Source organism: Thunnus maccoyii, chromosome 16 (assembly GCF_910596095.1).
Source record: "Thunnus maccoyii chromosome 16, fThuMac1.1, whole genome shotgun sequence".
In the NCBI taxonomy this organism is placed as follows: Eukaryota; Metazoa; Chordata; class Actinopteri; order Scombriformes; family Scombridae; genus Thunnus; species Thunnus maccoyii.
In genome coordinates this window covers 9,642,990-9,659,126 of record NC_056548.1, presented here as the reverse complement: position 1 = coordinate 9,659,126, position 16,137 = coordinate 9,642,990, and the positions used below count along the sequence as shown (strand labels likewise).

Sequence of the window (16,137 nt, the reverse complement as noted above, 5' to 3'; positions counted from 1 at the left end):
TGCTGTTTACCTGCCACCACCAATGATCAGGTGTGCAAAGGACCGGCTGGTTTAATTAATAAATGCATAATGCAATCTGTATTGTTCTACATATAATTTTATTTAACTAGGACATCTCATTAAGATCAAGAAAGACCTGAAAACCAAACAACCTGCATACAAGAAACCAAAACCACAATTAAACAAACATAAAGTCACACAACCAATAATCGAGCGACAAAAAATAATAACAAACATGGTTACACAGTCCTTAAAATCATGAACTAATAATGGTGTCTATGGTTCTGCTGTTGCTGTTTTACCTGAGCCACTAATCTCTGGTTCTCCATTAGCCAGGTCTCCCTCATGGCAGCCTTCCTGTCGAATCTTCTCGCCATCTGTTCTAACTTCTCCTGTCTGATCAGCTCGTCTCTCAGGACGCGCTCCCGCTCGTGCTCCGCCCTCTCCAGACGCTCCCAGGCCTGCACACAAACACAGGAAGATGGAGATCATGAGGGTTTGCAGGTTCTGCTAGTTTGTGGGTAATAGCAATGCGAGGTGAAACATTTTCAATTTAGAAGTTTTCTTTTGCTTTCTGCTCAAGCTCAGCTACAGAGCAGCTCTCCTGATGCTGGTAGGGATTGAGTGTCATGTTCAAGGACACCGTGGGGGCAGATGTTTGCTGATACTACTGAGAAATCTGGTTCTCAGGAAAATAGGAAAGCATCACAACATATCTTAAGCACCTTGCACCAGCACCTTAAGAATACATTTCTAATTTTTGAGCTGTCACAGTGGGGAAATAGATCCTAACCATGACATGTTCTCCCTGTCGAGACACACAGACCTTTATTTTCTGCAAGGACTGGCTTTTCTTATACAGTTTAGAAAATTACTCCATGAGGTTACTGGTGTAATTCAGTTCATTTGTAGTTTAATTGTTGCCTCAGGACTGTACTCTGCTAAATGACTGAATTTTGTTTTGCATGCTGGTCAAAAGAGAGACAATCTTCATATTAAAAATCCACATAGTGGGGTGACGGCTAGCCGCAGATTTTGTCTTTGCTGTGTGCTGCTCTGGTCTCTTACCCTGTTAATATCTGCAACCAGGGCTCCCTCTTTAGGCGTGTAAACCCTCTGGTTGTTTGCCCTCATACGACTCTGGATGGTGAACAGCAGCACCTCGAGGTTACCCTTCTCTTGGAACCTGTTAAAAACCATAAGTCACACAAAAAGGTCAAATTAATCCACACAGGGCTCTGCAAAAGCCAAGTCAAAACAGAAGTATGAGTCATTACTGATTATGGAAATGAGCAAAAACACAATAATTTCACAAATATTTAGTTGAATATGTTGTGTTCAAAGTGCATTGTGCATTTGTATTGCAACTGTATTGCAACCTGTTGAAAAGACTGCTCTACACTCATTTTCTGCCCTCTGTATCAGTGTTTATATATTTGTAGTTAATTAGATGTGATCCTGTGCCCCCTATTAAAAAGTTGTGTATAATTTAAGAAAAACACCTACGTTAGTTTTAATAGAAAGACCTAACTGCGCTGCGGCTATGATGAAAAATGATGTTTAATCACAATTTTTGCCTTTTTTCGTTGTTGTTTGTTTACTGTTTAATTAATTCACCTGTGTTTCTGTTTGTTATTGCAGCTCTGACAGTTTATTTTAAATTTGTTTAATATGAATCATTGTAAATATGATTTAGGTGTTTTCTTTTTATCTTGAGAATTTAAAAAACCCCACAATAATAGAATAGAAATAGAATGAGTGTGATGAAGAGGAGAGGTTTGCTGGTTTCACTCACTTGGGTGGCTTCTCTACAGTGCGGTAGGTGTTGAAGGCCTGAAGCTGCTGCTGAACTCCAGTCAGAGAGTTGGCAAGTTTCCGGTTGTTCAGCACGATGATGGTCTGCTCGATCCACGTCAGCAGGTCTGATGCCAGCGTCTCATACTTGTCAATCATCTTCTCTGTCTCGATGGCGTGATCCAGAACCTGCAGCAGAGAAGAGGACAGTCAGTAAAACAGAAAGGGATTCATGTTAATGCTTGTCGTGCGTCATCTTTCCATCTCACTTTTCCAACTCTCTTGCCCTCGACAGCGAGCTGCTTCATCTTCGAGAAGTAGTGGTAGAATGCCACGACGTACGTGATGATGGACTTCTCATCTGGGTTCTCTGTGAACACATCTACAAAACAGAATGGCAGACAAATTAGTCACAGCGAAGCCAAACACATCACAGGCCCTGAGGTCTTTTTTCCACCAGGCTTAAAGCGTATAAACATTTATTTCTACATGAAGGCACAGCCTCTGACGGTCACTCGCCTTCTGGATCTAACAGTTTGGTAACGCCAAGCCTCTGCTCTGCTACGTTGAAGGCATTCTGGAGGTTGTGGGTCGGATTGGACCTCTTCAGGCTGTTATAGTCCACCAGATCTGGCCTGAGAGAGAAAGTGAGCAAAAGAGGAAAAGGAGACAATAAAAAAGATTGAGGATGAGGATGTGAGACACTGAGCAGACCTGGTTTCTTGTGTGTTTACATTCAAGCTGGTGAAAGTGGATTTAGTCATTCATCTCTTCTTACCGGTGTTTGTGTATGAGAGCGTTGAAGGCCATGCCGTCTTTCCAGCTGGTGGTGAAGTTTGTGATGTTGACATTGGGATATCTGCAAAACAAAAGCCAGGGGACGTCATTGACTGAATACAAGAGACACTGCTGAGAAGCTCCTGTTTTAAATCAATGTCTGGGATTTGTTCTGCTTCTCGACATGTGTAATTATGAACCACTTATTCCGGTAGCTTAAGGCCTAAGCAGGTGAAGTGCTTTTTGAACAGCAGCATCCATTTGCTCAAAAGATCACAAAATTCAGCAAGGTACCCTGAGTGGAAATCTACAGAATAATGGCTGAATTCAAACGGACGCTAACGTCTCTCAGCACTTAAAAAGAAGGCCTTTAGCCTTAAAGGAATAGTTTGACACTATTATATTTGTACAGTAAACATGCAGCTACAGCTAGCAGTTAGCTAAGCTTACGAAACAGCTAAACCGGCTCTGTCCAAAGGTCACAAAATCCAGCTCCAGGAAGTCACTGCTCCCAGCCAAAAAATAATCCAGCACATAACCCACCATGAAACCACTGTTGTTTTTACATCACTTTTTACCCATTATTTGTACATATTAAGCAAACAGGATGTGACGCGTTAATTTGTGAGCCTTGGGTGCTTGTAGAGAGATTTTGTTACCTTTGGACAGAGCCATGCTAGCTGTTTCCCCCTGTTTCTAGTCTATATGCTAAGCTAAACTAACCGGCTACTGGCTTTAACTTTAATATTCATCATGAAGACATGAATGGTCGGTTTGTATTTTATTTATTTATCGTCTCTCTTTATTAATTATTTGTTCTCAGTTGTGTTTTTAGGATTCAAATCCCATTTTTATTTATTTTATTCTAACACTTTTATTATTTTCACCTTGATCCACATAACTATGTCTGTGTTTTCATTAGATTGTATTTCTCAGTCTCTATAAAGCACATTAGTCAACCTTTGTGCTCTATAAATAAATAAATTGACTTGACTTGACTTAAATTTAGCATACAGGCTGGAAACAGGTAGCCTCACTCTGTCCAAAAGTCACAAAATCCACCTACCAGCTCCAAAAAATCACTGCTCCCAGCTTCACCCCATTTCTTGTGTTTTTGCTAAGCTAAGCTACCCGGCTGCTGGTTATAATATTTCATGTACAGACATGAGAGTTGTATCAATCTTCTTATCTAACTCTCGGCTAGAAAGCAAATACATATATTTCCCAAAATGTTTAATTATTCCTTTAAGAAAATCATCATTTGTGGCTGATAAAAAAAAACCAAAACACCTAAACTGAGGTTTTAAGTAAATGTTTAATGAATTTACTTCTTATTATCAAAGTCATCTTATTATTATCAAACTGAGTACTCAGCTATTTTGCACAATCTTTAAAAATATGAGTCATTGGTAACTGTAACTGCTTTTGGTGTACCCATTTCAGCTATAAAAGCTGGAATAATGTCACTCACAAAAAAAACACTAAAAGATTTACAGCTGTGCACAGGACAGGATTCTCATAACAAATTCCCAAAGGATGTTTGCAACAGGTTGGTGATGCTAAAGTTCACTCGTCGCACTTACCCTGCAGTTTTCATCTGACACCACAGAAGAAGAGCGTCCTTGGCTGAGCGTGTCTCCTTCTGGTCCGCCTGGCCGGTTTCCACAATAATGTCCTGGATCTGATGAGAACAACAAGCACAGCTGGATGGTAAATAATGAAACTTGACTAATGACTGTGAGGTTTGCAATCAAACAAGAACAATTCACAGCAGAAAACAAAAACCCTAACTGATAGCAACATGTCATTAATAGGATGCACGAGTAGTGAACATTATGGCAATGTGGCACTAATTCCCATTTGAAATACATGATTTATTATAGCTTGAAGGAAAACTAGGTTATTATTTGTGTAAAACAAAACTAATTGAAAGGGATATATCATCAATGTTATTAGCCGGCTGGATTCTCACTAATCTAAACCTGGGGTCCAATTAATAGAATGAAATGTGGTAATTATTGAAGTTCTTATTTTCCCACACAGTGGGCCAGTAATTAGAGCAGTGATGTGATCTGAGAGACAGGCCCTGAGAGAGGGCTATATTTAGCCAGCTTTGGTTCTCCTGCAGACTGAAAAGATACAGACAGGACCAAGTCAACTCCTTTCTTTCTGTTTCTTTTTTCTTTTTTTTTTTCTTGAAAAAAGGCTAAATAATGCAGGAGGCCATATTGTTTGAACTAACATGTCTAAAAATAACACTGTTGCTGTCAAATATAAAATAAATATATGCCCCTTCCAAGAAGATAAAAGAATCAAAGAGACATGTTCAGATGTTCTGGATGTGCTTCTAACAGCAGATAATAATGGCTGGAACCTGAAAGCTTCATTTTGAGGAAAAAGAAAAAGTAAAAAAAAAAAAAACATCCCAAGGCTGCCGGTAGAAAATGTTTTTGTGCTACATGCATACACACCCAAGTGAGACTAAACAATTAACAATTCAGAGACTCGTCTATGAACCACAGTAGGTAATCTACTATGGAAATGTGATTATAATCTAACATCCATATGAAGCAGAACCCACACTGTGATTTTAATTATATAGTTGTGTTCTCAGTCAGTGTTGGTGTAATCATAGCAACATATATTAACTACACTGTCACATTTGAAGTGCAGTCAGGCCGCACATGTGACCAGCTCATCATGTTATTTGAAGATTGTGATATGCGTATTAAAAAACTTGTGGTTTTCCAGACCAGAACTGTAATGGTGGCATTTTTAGATGTAAGAAAATCTAAAGGAATGCTGAACGACCTTGTGTTTGTTGTGAAGAAAACCTTTTTGATCTGAAAGCCATTTCTTTAAAAAAAGCTAAAAAAAAATAATGATTGGGAAAATTTTCTTAGAGAGAAAATCTCCCGCTCCCTCCAGGTAACAGATGTTTTACAAAAATTGCTGTCCGGAGAGTAGTGGTATTATGAAATTATGTAAATACTCTCAGTAATATCACAACACTGTTTGCAACCACTGCCAAAGACCCATCTGGACAATATCCAAATGTGAAGCAAGATTTACTTTTGTTGAGATTTATTTCCTAGATTAACTTCCTTTACTGATCTTCTTTGTTATGGTAATTAAATACATTGCATATAATAATAATGTTCATAAAATAATGTTTTGATGAAAACTACATTCTCACATTGCCTGTAGTTGTTAGTAACTGAGTAAGAGAGAATATGTATATGTGTATATGTATATATGTATATATGTATATTCAATTGTCCAACGTTTTGTGGCGGTCATTTAAATGGACCAAGTTTCACTATATAAGTTGTCACCCTGCTTTTACATTTTTACAGTTTAAGCTGACTTGTACTGCACAATTTAGTTAATAGTTACCAGTGGTGCACAAGTTTAATATGATCATGGTCAGACTTTGAAGATGAAAGCAAAAAATGAGCTAAATCAATGCCAAAACAACCCCCACATTTATTTAAAAGAAAGTAAAATTAAGGTAAATATAAGTAAATAAAGGTAAATATGGGCTGTCAGAGTGTAGTCAAGGTTTGTTTACCTGGAAGCGAAGGATAATGGTCCAGATGAGACCGAGGATGAGGCGATGGTTGCCGTCGACGATGTCATGGGAGCCCATGTTCTCCAGGTGGACCCTCTGCTCCTTGAGGAACTGCAGGGCCTTGTCCACATTCTCCAAACAGTGGATACGCATTCTGCCCTTAGTGGGTTTTGGCTGAAGACAGAAAGGAAAAGCAAAAGATGGAAAGGGAAAATTGTAGAGACAAGAGTGAGAGAAAGGAATGATTCAAAGAATAAAAAAGGATTTCTACAACATATAAATGTAAGGTTTGACGAGGGAGCATCTCACCAGTCGTTCACCAGACAACACCTCCAGCAGTTTAATGAGCATGCGTCCGTCCCGCAGGTCCAGGTAGAGGTCGGAGATTCGACATCCGACCCGGGACAGGATGGAGTTGACCCATTTGGTGAAGGTCTTCTTCTGAACCGCCTCACGCTCATCTGGAGGGAGCACAAAGTGAAGAAAGAACATGAGCTCCATGAATAATGGAATATCTTCACAGCTACAGAACAGCAGTTGGAGTTATAGTATATCAGCATTTGTCTAAGGAAAGCTGCTTTGAAAGAAACAGAAATCTTACTGGTTGAATTAATCCTCAGGCTGTGCTTTCTTGTGAGTTTTGTCTTTTTGAACAGGGCATCTATGTTATTGGATTTAGTACAGTATGTGAATCAATAAAAGCTCCTCTCTAGTGACATCATTCCTCCGATAAAATGTGAAAAATTCTTGGAAAGAGCAATAAAGTAGAAGTGCTGCATACTGAAATAAAATCAGGTGCATAAAAAGGCAAGTAATAGTTAAGCGTAGGTGTATTTATGCTGAATTGCTCGACTGCAGGTTTACATGAAAACCCAGGAATGACAGGGCAGAGAGATGCAGAGTGTACGAGCATCACATTCGGAGAGGTTTTTTGGGAGGGTGAGCGCTGCTGCCCACATGGTGACACATTTTGCCGGGCTCACACTCACACTTTAAATCAAATCTCAACGCACGGCAGATGTGCCTCCTACTCAGCAGCAAAAATAAAACCATATCTGATGGGACCATATGTCGGTGTGACCTAATGTTCTAAACTTTGTTTATTTTGTTTGTGGACATGCATAAAGTAAATGGGAATGGGGGTGGTGTGAGTGGGTGTGTGATTGCGACGAGAGGTGGTACAGTGTATCTGCATTTAGAAAGCATGTGAAATACCTAGAATCTACCTGCATGATTTAAACTTTCTCTTATTACATGTCAAGTTACATAGAGTGCTATTCTGAATTATATTTATGTTAATGTAATAACACCATTAAAGACCACAACATCCCAGAGGAGGAAACACCACAGGATGCCAGCTTGTTCATCTTTTAAAATATTAAAATATATAATCTAATAAGGCTTCACTCCAACATATTAACATCCATTTTGGAAAAAAGTCATCACTTAATTGATTAGACAATATTTATAGATCACATAGGAGTCTAGGCTTTGGCAATATTGTTGAAAAGGATATTTTCTGATATCAGTATATATCATGCAAACATCTGTGCTCCACTGATACGCGTCACATCAGTAAACAAGACTACAGACACAGTGGTGCTTTGAGCTAATGTAGCATGCTATAATGCCCTCAGTGACAATGCTAACATGCTGATGTTTAGCAGGTATAATATTTACCATGCTTCTTAGTTAACAAGCCAACATTTGGACCTGTGGGGAACATGAATGTGTGTTCCAAATTTGACAGCAATCCATTTCATAATTGTTGAGACATTTCAATCAAAACCACAAATGTCAACCTCATAGTGGCGCTCAAGAAAAAGTCAGAAGATCACCAAAGTCAGTACGATACATCCTCTGGGAACTATGGACGTCTGCTAAAAATGTTGTGCCGATCCATCAAATAGTTGTTGAGATATTTCAGTCAACAGACTGATACTGCCATCCTTAAAGCCAAGCCACTAGCACGGCTAAATACTGCTCATAAAATAGATAAACTTGCATGGGAAACATTAATTTGGACAACTACATTTTGCAAAATGAAAACACTAGAGTATATGGTCATATCATAACAATGTGACTTCATTTTAAGTCAATAATTAATCCACAAAACTGTCTATCACATCAACTCTAAGTGAAACCTGTAATGGACTTCAGATTTATCCAAGTGTTTATTTTTTAGGAAGTTTTTTCTCATAGTGGACATAATTTTTGAATGAAGTCTGAGTGACAATCTCTGACATAATCTGGAGCAAGGATGACAGAAGGACAATGCAAGTTGACTACAGTTACCTTGATTGCACCCACAACTCAGACTCAAACTCAGCAGATACACACACACACATATAAACACACACAGATCTGTAAAGTTTATCAGGTCAACTGCTGGTGATGAGATATTCTCCCCTCAGTTGTCCCATCTTGCACCACGTGACTTCCTTTTGGTCTCCCTGCTACAGTTTGCCCTCTTTATTCCTGAATCCAAATACGACAGCAAACTAAGGAGTGCAAAGGACTGCATCCTTAATGCCTCATGTAATAAATGATTCAGACCCTGAGGCTGTGGAGAACAAGCAAGGAACAGCTCAAGAGGAGGAACAGAAAAAAACAGAGGGAGAAAAGGAAGGAAAGGGTGGTTAAAAGAGGAAGAGCGAAGAAGTTAAAGGTGTCAGATTAAAGGTTACGAAGGGAGAGGAGACAAGAAAAGAGAGTGAAATGGAGGGAGGAAAAAGAGTCTGGAGCAAAAGTAAACCAAGGAAGAGCAAACGATAGAGGTCGAAACAGATCAGAAAGAACGTAGCAGAGAAAGTGACTGGGATGCAGGCTTTCAGATTTAGTCTACAGGGACCCAGCAAGGAAAATAGAACAAGACACATTATCTACAGTATCTCCGTACTGCTAAAAATGACCTAATAAGCACAGAAAAAGCTTCAGCTCCATTCTTAGCGTCATCAAAGACAGAGAAAATCAGAGGTTATTGTATGTAAAACACACGGAGCACAGTACAGTAAATAAATCATGCTTCATTCTGCTCCCCGCAGCAGAACAACAGCACGCAGCGTTCCACTAGATCCACACGGATAACCACGGCATGAAAAAGTAATGGCGATTAAAACATGCAAATAACTCGAAGCTCCATTAGGAGTGTCGGAGTTGATTTAGCACATCACAAACGGTTATATCATAATCTGTCAGCAGTGCAGAAAACAGAGACTGATAAGAACGAAAAAAAAAACAGATGCACCATAAAACCAGTGACGAATTCTTTCTAAACTATTCGGGGTGCTGCTGCCTGTGGAGGATTTTACAGTAGGAGGCGGTGAGAGTACATCCCTGAAACATGCACATGGTTCGTCGGTATCGTTTCACATCACAAGACCTTGAGAGGAGACAGAAACACACTGATGCTCCCGGCCATTTAGGAAGCATGGGACAGCAGAGGGGGAGGGAAGGAAGTTGTTGCCTGCATGCATCCCCGCTGAGCAGTCTCCAGATGAGTAGTTCAACAAGCTCAATGTGACAACAGCTGAACAAAGCCCTCAGCGTTTGTCTAAAAACTAAGTTCAATTTAACCCCCAAAATTCCTGTTGAGGTTTTGTAGAGCTGTGCATCAAATCATTATAATATTATATAAGATTCAGTATTGTTTGAGATTTTATTATTGTAATATCAAGATATATTTAGATATTGTCTATTCCAGGTGTTTGAAGCTGTGTTACAGTTAATTAGAGCTTATTTCAGTGTTCTAGCCCAATAACATGAACATCATATTACAAATTATTTTTAAAAGTTACTCCTAAAGCAGCGACCCTCACATTATATTTTGATATATAGTATTGATAATGTGGAATTGTAGCTGGAAGTTGGGTTTGTCCTTACTTTAGGACGCCATCACTCAACTTTGACAAATTTAACATAATGAGATAGGCTTGGAAATAGGGCTGCAGCTAACGATTATTATTATCAATAAATCTGTTGATTATTTTTTCTCAAATAAAGAATTAGCTGGTCTACGAAATGTAAAAAAAATGGTGAAAAATGTCAATCACCTTTTCCAAAAGCCCAAGATGCAACCTAAAATGTCTTGTTTTAACCTGACCAACAGTCTATAACCCAAAGATATTCAGTTTACTGTCATAGAGGACTAAAGAAAGCAGAAAATATTCACATTTAAGAAGAATTTCAGCATTTTACTTGATAATTACTCAAAACTCACTGTCGCAGCTCTACCTGTTAATATGTCCTCACAGTTCTATTCATGTAAACCATTTGAAGATCTCAGTATAACTGTGATAAATGTTGCTTATTTTGTAACAGGAATGCAAACTAAACGGAAAAATCACGAGAAAGGACATTTTTAGAATAGGAAGAATGTACAGTAGGTGCCTTGGTTGTTTGATTCAGTATCATGCAAACTCATTTTGACTGTTTTATAGTAAACTTTAAGGCATTTAAAGAGACCAGAATCGTGAGTGGAGTCAAAACAGTTAAAGAGCAGTAACCATTTTATGTTGTCATTTTTATACATGTGCTTTATTAACTGCTTTTTAAACTCCATGAAAATGTACTCAGACTTGTATTATGATATATACTGCTATTGTGATGTAAAATTACATACTATATACTAATGATTTTATCCACATTTTATCACCCACCTCTATTGGTTTAGTATATTAAAGTTGGTGTATAAGTAGGATATCTCAACCTGTACTGTTGGGTTTTTTTTATTGAAATGTATATAAAAGCTACAATCTTTTATTTACTTACTGTATGATTTTATCTTCAGTCATGATAGAACTGGAGCTGAGAGGGAGCATGGTTCAGTTTTTAAACAGGAAAGTAGCTACGACAGTCTGACCGCAGCGTTATAGTATGTCTGATGTTTGGTTGTACTTAGTGCTGTTACAACAGGGGCTGCCATTGTCAAACTGTGCTTTTACATGAATAAAATATTCCTGTGCGTGAGCAGCAGTCATCCAGTATATCCAGCCTCTTTCACTCTCCGTCATAGTTTATCCACACTGGCTGGACAGTAGCAGCATCTCTTCCTTGCTGCCCTGCATCCCTTTTCCAAACTTCCCAGCTTTCTCTTCCTGTATATCACTACAAGCCTTACTAAACATTCCTCTGTTTCACATGCGTTTACTTAGTAATCTCTCATCCACTCTTTGACTTCAGTGAAAGCCCCATGACTTATTCATGCTGATGGATTTTCCCTGTATACAGCCTGGTCTGTCTTTTCCCACAGTCAGCTCTTACTGGATGTGGACCAGTGGTCCCAGAGCACCCAGCTTACATGCCTGAGTCATGGCACCACCAGGGCTACCTGTCTTGCAGCCATGATCGCAGGTCTTATTAAATCCTCGTTTGTTTGCTTACACTCTTCCTCAAGACAAGTTTTCAGTCAAAGATGAATTGTCTGAGCCTCTGATAGGTGCAGCTGCTGAACATCTGATTAATGCACAGGTCGTCAAGGTTTCTTGATGCCACAAAATCAATATCGACCGATATTTGTACTGATAAGGATTAAGGAAAGATGCTAAATGAGCACATCAGCTGTGAACCTTGATTAAAGTATAGTATCACACTTAAGGTGAGATTATATTTCCAAACAGTACAACAGAAGAAATATAAGGGCCCGAAAATTTGAAGAAGTTTTCCAGACACAGCTGAGGATAGCTGAAAGGTTAAAGGTCAAGGTCTCACAAAAAAAAAAAAAAAAAACAACCGGGCAAGTTTGGCGCAAGCACTTTTCGGCAACCAGGGCAACAGAAACATGTCGATTTCTAAGAAAGATGTAAGAAAATGATGAATGGTTGAAATCAATAGATGCAAAATGCAGTGTTTTTCTCTCTTTCTCTATTTATTACTTATGGGGGTTTTTTTTATTACTGTTGTTCTGTCCAACTTCATTTTTCTGCAGTCTTGACCAGATCTCAGAATAATGGGTAAATGAAAAGTAAATAAAATTTCATGACATGCAGTTGGCAGATCAATAGACTTGGCTCTGAACACCACTCTGATTTAGGAAAGCTTCAAAGTTTGCCGCTTCACATATCAGTTGCCTCTGCAGTCTCCCAAATCAGTCAATACTTGAAATCTAGCAGAGGCAGAAAAAAAAAAACATGTTTCCCCTCTCTGTTCTTTCATCCTCTCCTCCATTTTCCTCCTCTCACTAATGCACTCCTGTCATCAGGGAGTTGGATAGCATAGTGCAAGCTAACAAAAATCCACAGTGACGGCAAACCTCTCTCTTAAAACGTTAATAACACAGGCAGGCAGAAGTTAAACTGTCAGAGAAATTGATTATTTTTTTTAACAACGCCAAGGCAATCATGCATGGGGAAAAAAAAGGAGGCCTGGGATCAAAACACACTAATGCTTTGTTCTTTGGAACAATTTGTGAAAAGTGAGGGCCATAAGGAGAGTAGACAACAAGCTAAAATGATGAATATGTTTGTTATTTTAAAGAAAATGCAGCATATCAGAGTAAATAACACTAGCTGGAAATGAATGGCTTCAGGGGGAAAAACATCACAACCTTTTTAGGAGTTTGCACTATGAATTATTCAAGGCCAAGTCAGTGAACAATTGGGGCAGAGCCACAGCTTCCTGAAAATAAATAAATTACTACCCAATACATTTAATAAAAAGGGCCAACGCTATGGAAGCTCTGACTTTCTTTGCTGCCGCCTTTTTCCAGTCCTCACAACAGGATGACAAATTAACCTCACACTTGCTCACGCATCACAGCCCAACCTCCCTGCCATCCCCGTCCTGGACTAAACACAAACCCAAGTTGGGGACGGGAGGGGCACGAGTGGAAAAGTGTTAGCTTTCTCATCTGTGAGATTGTGGGGATGGGCAAAGTCTCTCAAACACACACAGATGCACAAACACCCACAGCTCTTCCATCAGGACCCCTGTACCTTGCAGCTGCCTGAAGCGTCCATCCAGGATGGAGTTGAAACAGATGTTGGAGGTGCTGAAACTCAGCCAGCGTGCTCGCTTCATACTCTTAGCTGAGGAGGAAGAGGAGGAGGTGGAGTGGAGGGCGGGTGGAGGCTTCGGGTGAGAGGGCAGCTGACGTCTTGGGGTGCAGGAAGAGGACGAGGAAGAGGACGAGGAGAAAGGGGACAGTCTCACGGGGGCCACGGTGAGCGGGATGTGCAGGAGGGTGCCGTTCCTCTCCAGGTGGTGCTCCGGTTCCTGCTTCTTGCTGCTGCTTGCCCTCGCCGTCTTCCTGCTTTCGGATCTCTGGGCCCGGTGGACCGGCGGGGTGCTCCTGCTCCGGCTGCTGCTCATTCCAACCCGCAAAGGGGCCTCTTTCTCGGCCGCAGCATAAGGCCGGCTGGCAGTCTCCTTGGTCCCGCCGCTGCTGCTCCGGATGGCTGTGGTCTCCCTGCTGCCGGCCTTCAGGCTGATCTTGACCTCTCGGAGTCGGGGTTGGCTCACAGGGGCAGCACGCAGCAGGCACGGGCTGCTCATCTTGACCCCCAAACAACAACAACAACAACAGGCAGCCTGGAGCCGGCAGAGGAGCTTGGCACTCCACGTCTCTCCTCTTCTCTGTCTCTTGGCTCTCTGTCCTCTTTTCCAGATCCCTCTCACGCGTACTCCTGCCCCCTCCCTCCCTCCCTCCCTCTTCTTCTTTCTTTCTAACTCTCTCCTCACTGCTGGTGTGATGATGCTGTGCCTCCACTCTCAGGCGGCACGAGGGCTCAGGCAGCCTTCAGTTCAGCTCAGAGTGGTTTCTCTAGCCCCATCCATGCATACAATATGTTTCAATACATCCATGTGCTCCCAATGAGCCTTGCGAGACTCCCTCCCACAACCCAACACTCCCACACAGTTGTGACATCACTGAATGTGAAAGTGTACGACTGGCACAGTTGTGATTTCCTACATGAAACTAACCATCTTGAAGGAATCTTTTTTTAGGCTTATGTAAGGCACACTGTAAATGACTGGATATTCATGCGTTCTGTATGTGCTTTGAAGGCAGGCAGGGCGCCTATTTCTGAGTTCACAAGCTGTAAATCGGCAGCAGGTGTCATTCAATGTCTCTCTCATCTCCTGCCTCACTTTCCTCCCTCCTTCTCTCACTCCCTCCCTCTCTCTCTGTCTCTCTCACTCTGACAGGAAACACTGATTGCATTACAGAAACATCAGTACAGCAGCACTCTAACACAATATCACCAACACCCACACAGAAGCCTTCATCACTTAAAGAGACAGCAAGGGACGACAAGAAGAGTTGGGAGAGAGCTGCACGATAAAATGGTTCTGACAGGACACAAGCCATTATGGCCACCCAGAAGTAGAGCTGGTTATCGGACCTCAGTAGGTTTTTGGTACCACCCATGGTGCGTCTGTAGCATTGAGTACCAGAAACTGTCAGGTAACTGAAAACTGGTGTTGAATGTCTGGTCAGATTTGCTATCTTGTTCACTTGCTCTTTGATCAGATAATTCCTGATTTTAGGTTATAAAGCTTTTCATTACCCAATTTTTGATACTATTTCTGAGTGGTGTATTTGTTGCAGGAGCCATTCAATCTATTTGCATTCTGTAACTGTCTCTCTCTTTCACTCTGAGTCACTCTACTTCAAGGATATTACCAAAATTGCCAATTCCGATACTGAGAGAGACTCTCTCTCTGCTCTCAAAGAATCCGAGCAGCCACGAGGATTCTGCTGGGAGAACTAATCCAACTTAACAAACACTTAGTCAGTTTGACGAGACAAAAGGCCTCGCTCGGAAGGAGGAGTTTGGGGTGGTGGAGAGAGCTGTATGAAGATATGAGAAGAGTAGTTGAGTTATAAAGGCCGTCGTGTACACCTGCACAAATATGACTGGATGGTACTAGTTAGCTGGTAGCCAAGAACTAATGCAATGCTCAGTACAGTAATACAGCTCAGCATTAATTCATAGGAACAATGTATGCACATAGTAGATGAAATGGTAGTAAAGAAAATACATGCACAGATTTCCCGTAATGTGGAAGACAACATACGACCATGAGGTCAGTGTCAAGATGACATTGTTGAATTTTTTCTTTATTCTTCTGTATTAAAAGCATGTGATGGAAAGAGTCTTCTCATCTTATGGTTTGTTTGGATGCACTGTAATCCGAGTTGCACTTCTGTGGTTGCATTTCTGGCAGTCGCTGCTCAAGGCCCGGAGTGGACGACACATGTGTTAAAAATAATAATGCATCGAATGACTATGTGTAATGTAAAACGTGTCATCATAGTGACAACCCTGCAGAGAGTTATCACTTGATATGCAGTTCCCCCTCAGCTCCAAAGCGCTTTTTAATGTCCGTCAACTCACTGTTTTGGTTTTACAGCCTGCAACTTTAGTGTTTTGGTTCACTCTCACCGCCCTCATCGGTGACGTTTCCAGAAGGAGCATGCAGGTGTTTTCAGAGAACAGCCCCTACTGAACACTACTAGCCCAGCACGAAACAGTAGACAAAGTTATCAGCCAGCTGGTGAACATTGTGGAGCACTTTGCAGCTAAAGAGACACATATTTTCCTCGGAGACAGGTGGTGAGCAAAGAAAAGTGAATATCGGATCTAATATTCATCAGGTGGACACCAACACAACTCAAAATACATATCAATGACTGACAAACACCCTCACTGTATACAGCTGTTTAGTGCTACCCAGAGGTGCTTTCTCCACAAAGCCTATATCATGTTATACAACCCCATAGCTGACCTCTTCTGTGTCTGAGGCTTTACAGACATGAACATGTACTGACCCTCAACTCCCCTTATCTGTTACGCTTCCTTCCATCGTAGAAACGCTGCTATTTTAAAACCCCAAGCTGGCGGCACACAGGTGGGTCAAAGCTTATGAGCTTAGCCAGAAATGCCAGAGATCTGTGCTATGGCAGGCAGACGGACAAGGCAGCTGTCCAGATCGGTCAGACGGAGAACATTCTGGGAATGCACAAGCGATCCCGGTTACTTGCAGAGGGTGCG

General features: G+C 40.9%; 1 protein-coding gene across 5 annotated transcripts in view; it reads right to left on the bottom strand.

Moving 5' to 3' along the window:
• sptb (spectrin, beta, erythrocytic) overlaps positions 1-16,137 on the bottom strand; it is a 44,823-nt gene that overhangs the window by 22,287 nt on the left and 6,399 nt on the right. For 2 of the 5 annotated variants that reach the window (XM_042436922.1, XM_042436923.1), the window contains exons 3-11: positions 6,452-6,603; positions 6,143-6,316; positions 4,155-4,252; positions 2,573-2,653; positions 2,314-2,429; positions 2,064-2,176; positions 1,796-1,983; positions 1,069-1,186; positions 303-461 (exon numbers count right to left, since the gene is read on the bottom strand). In XM_042436922.1, coding sequence (XP_042292856.1) covers positions 303-461; positions 1,069-1,186; positions 1,796-1,983; positions 2,064-2,176; positions 2,314-2,429; positions 2,573-2,653; positions 4,155-4,252; positions 6,143-6,316; positions 6,452-6,603 — 1,199 coding nt within the window. Of the gene's footprint in view, positions 1-302; positions 462-1,068; positions 1,187-1,795; positions 1,984-2,063; positions 2,177-2,313; positions 2,430-2,572; positions 2,654-3,021; positions 3,036-3,114; positions 3,315-3,637; positions 3,719-4,154; positions 4,253-6,142; positions 6,317-6,451; positions 6,604-16,137 lie in introns of those variants that run through there. The other 3 variants (XM_042436924.1, XM_042436925.1, XM_042436926.1) reach the window with 3 other exon arrangements.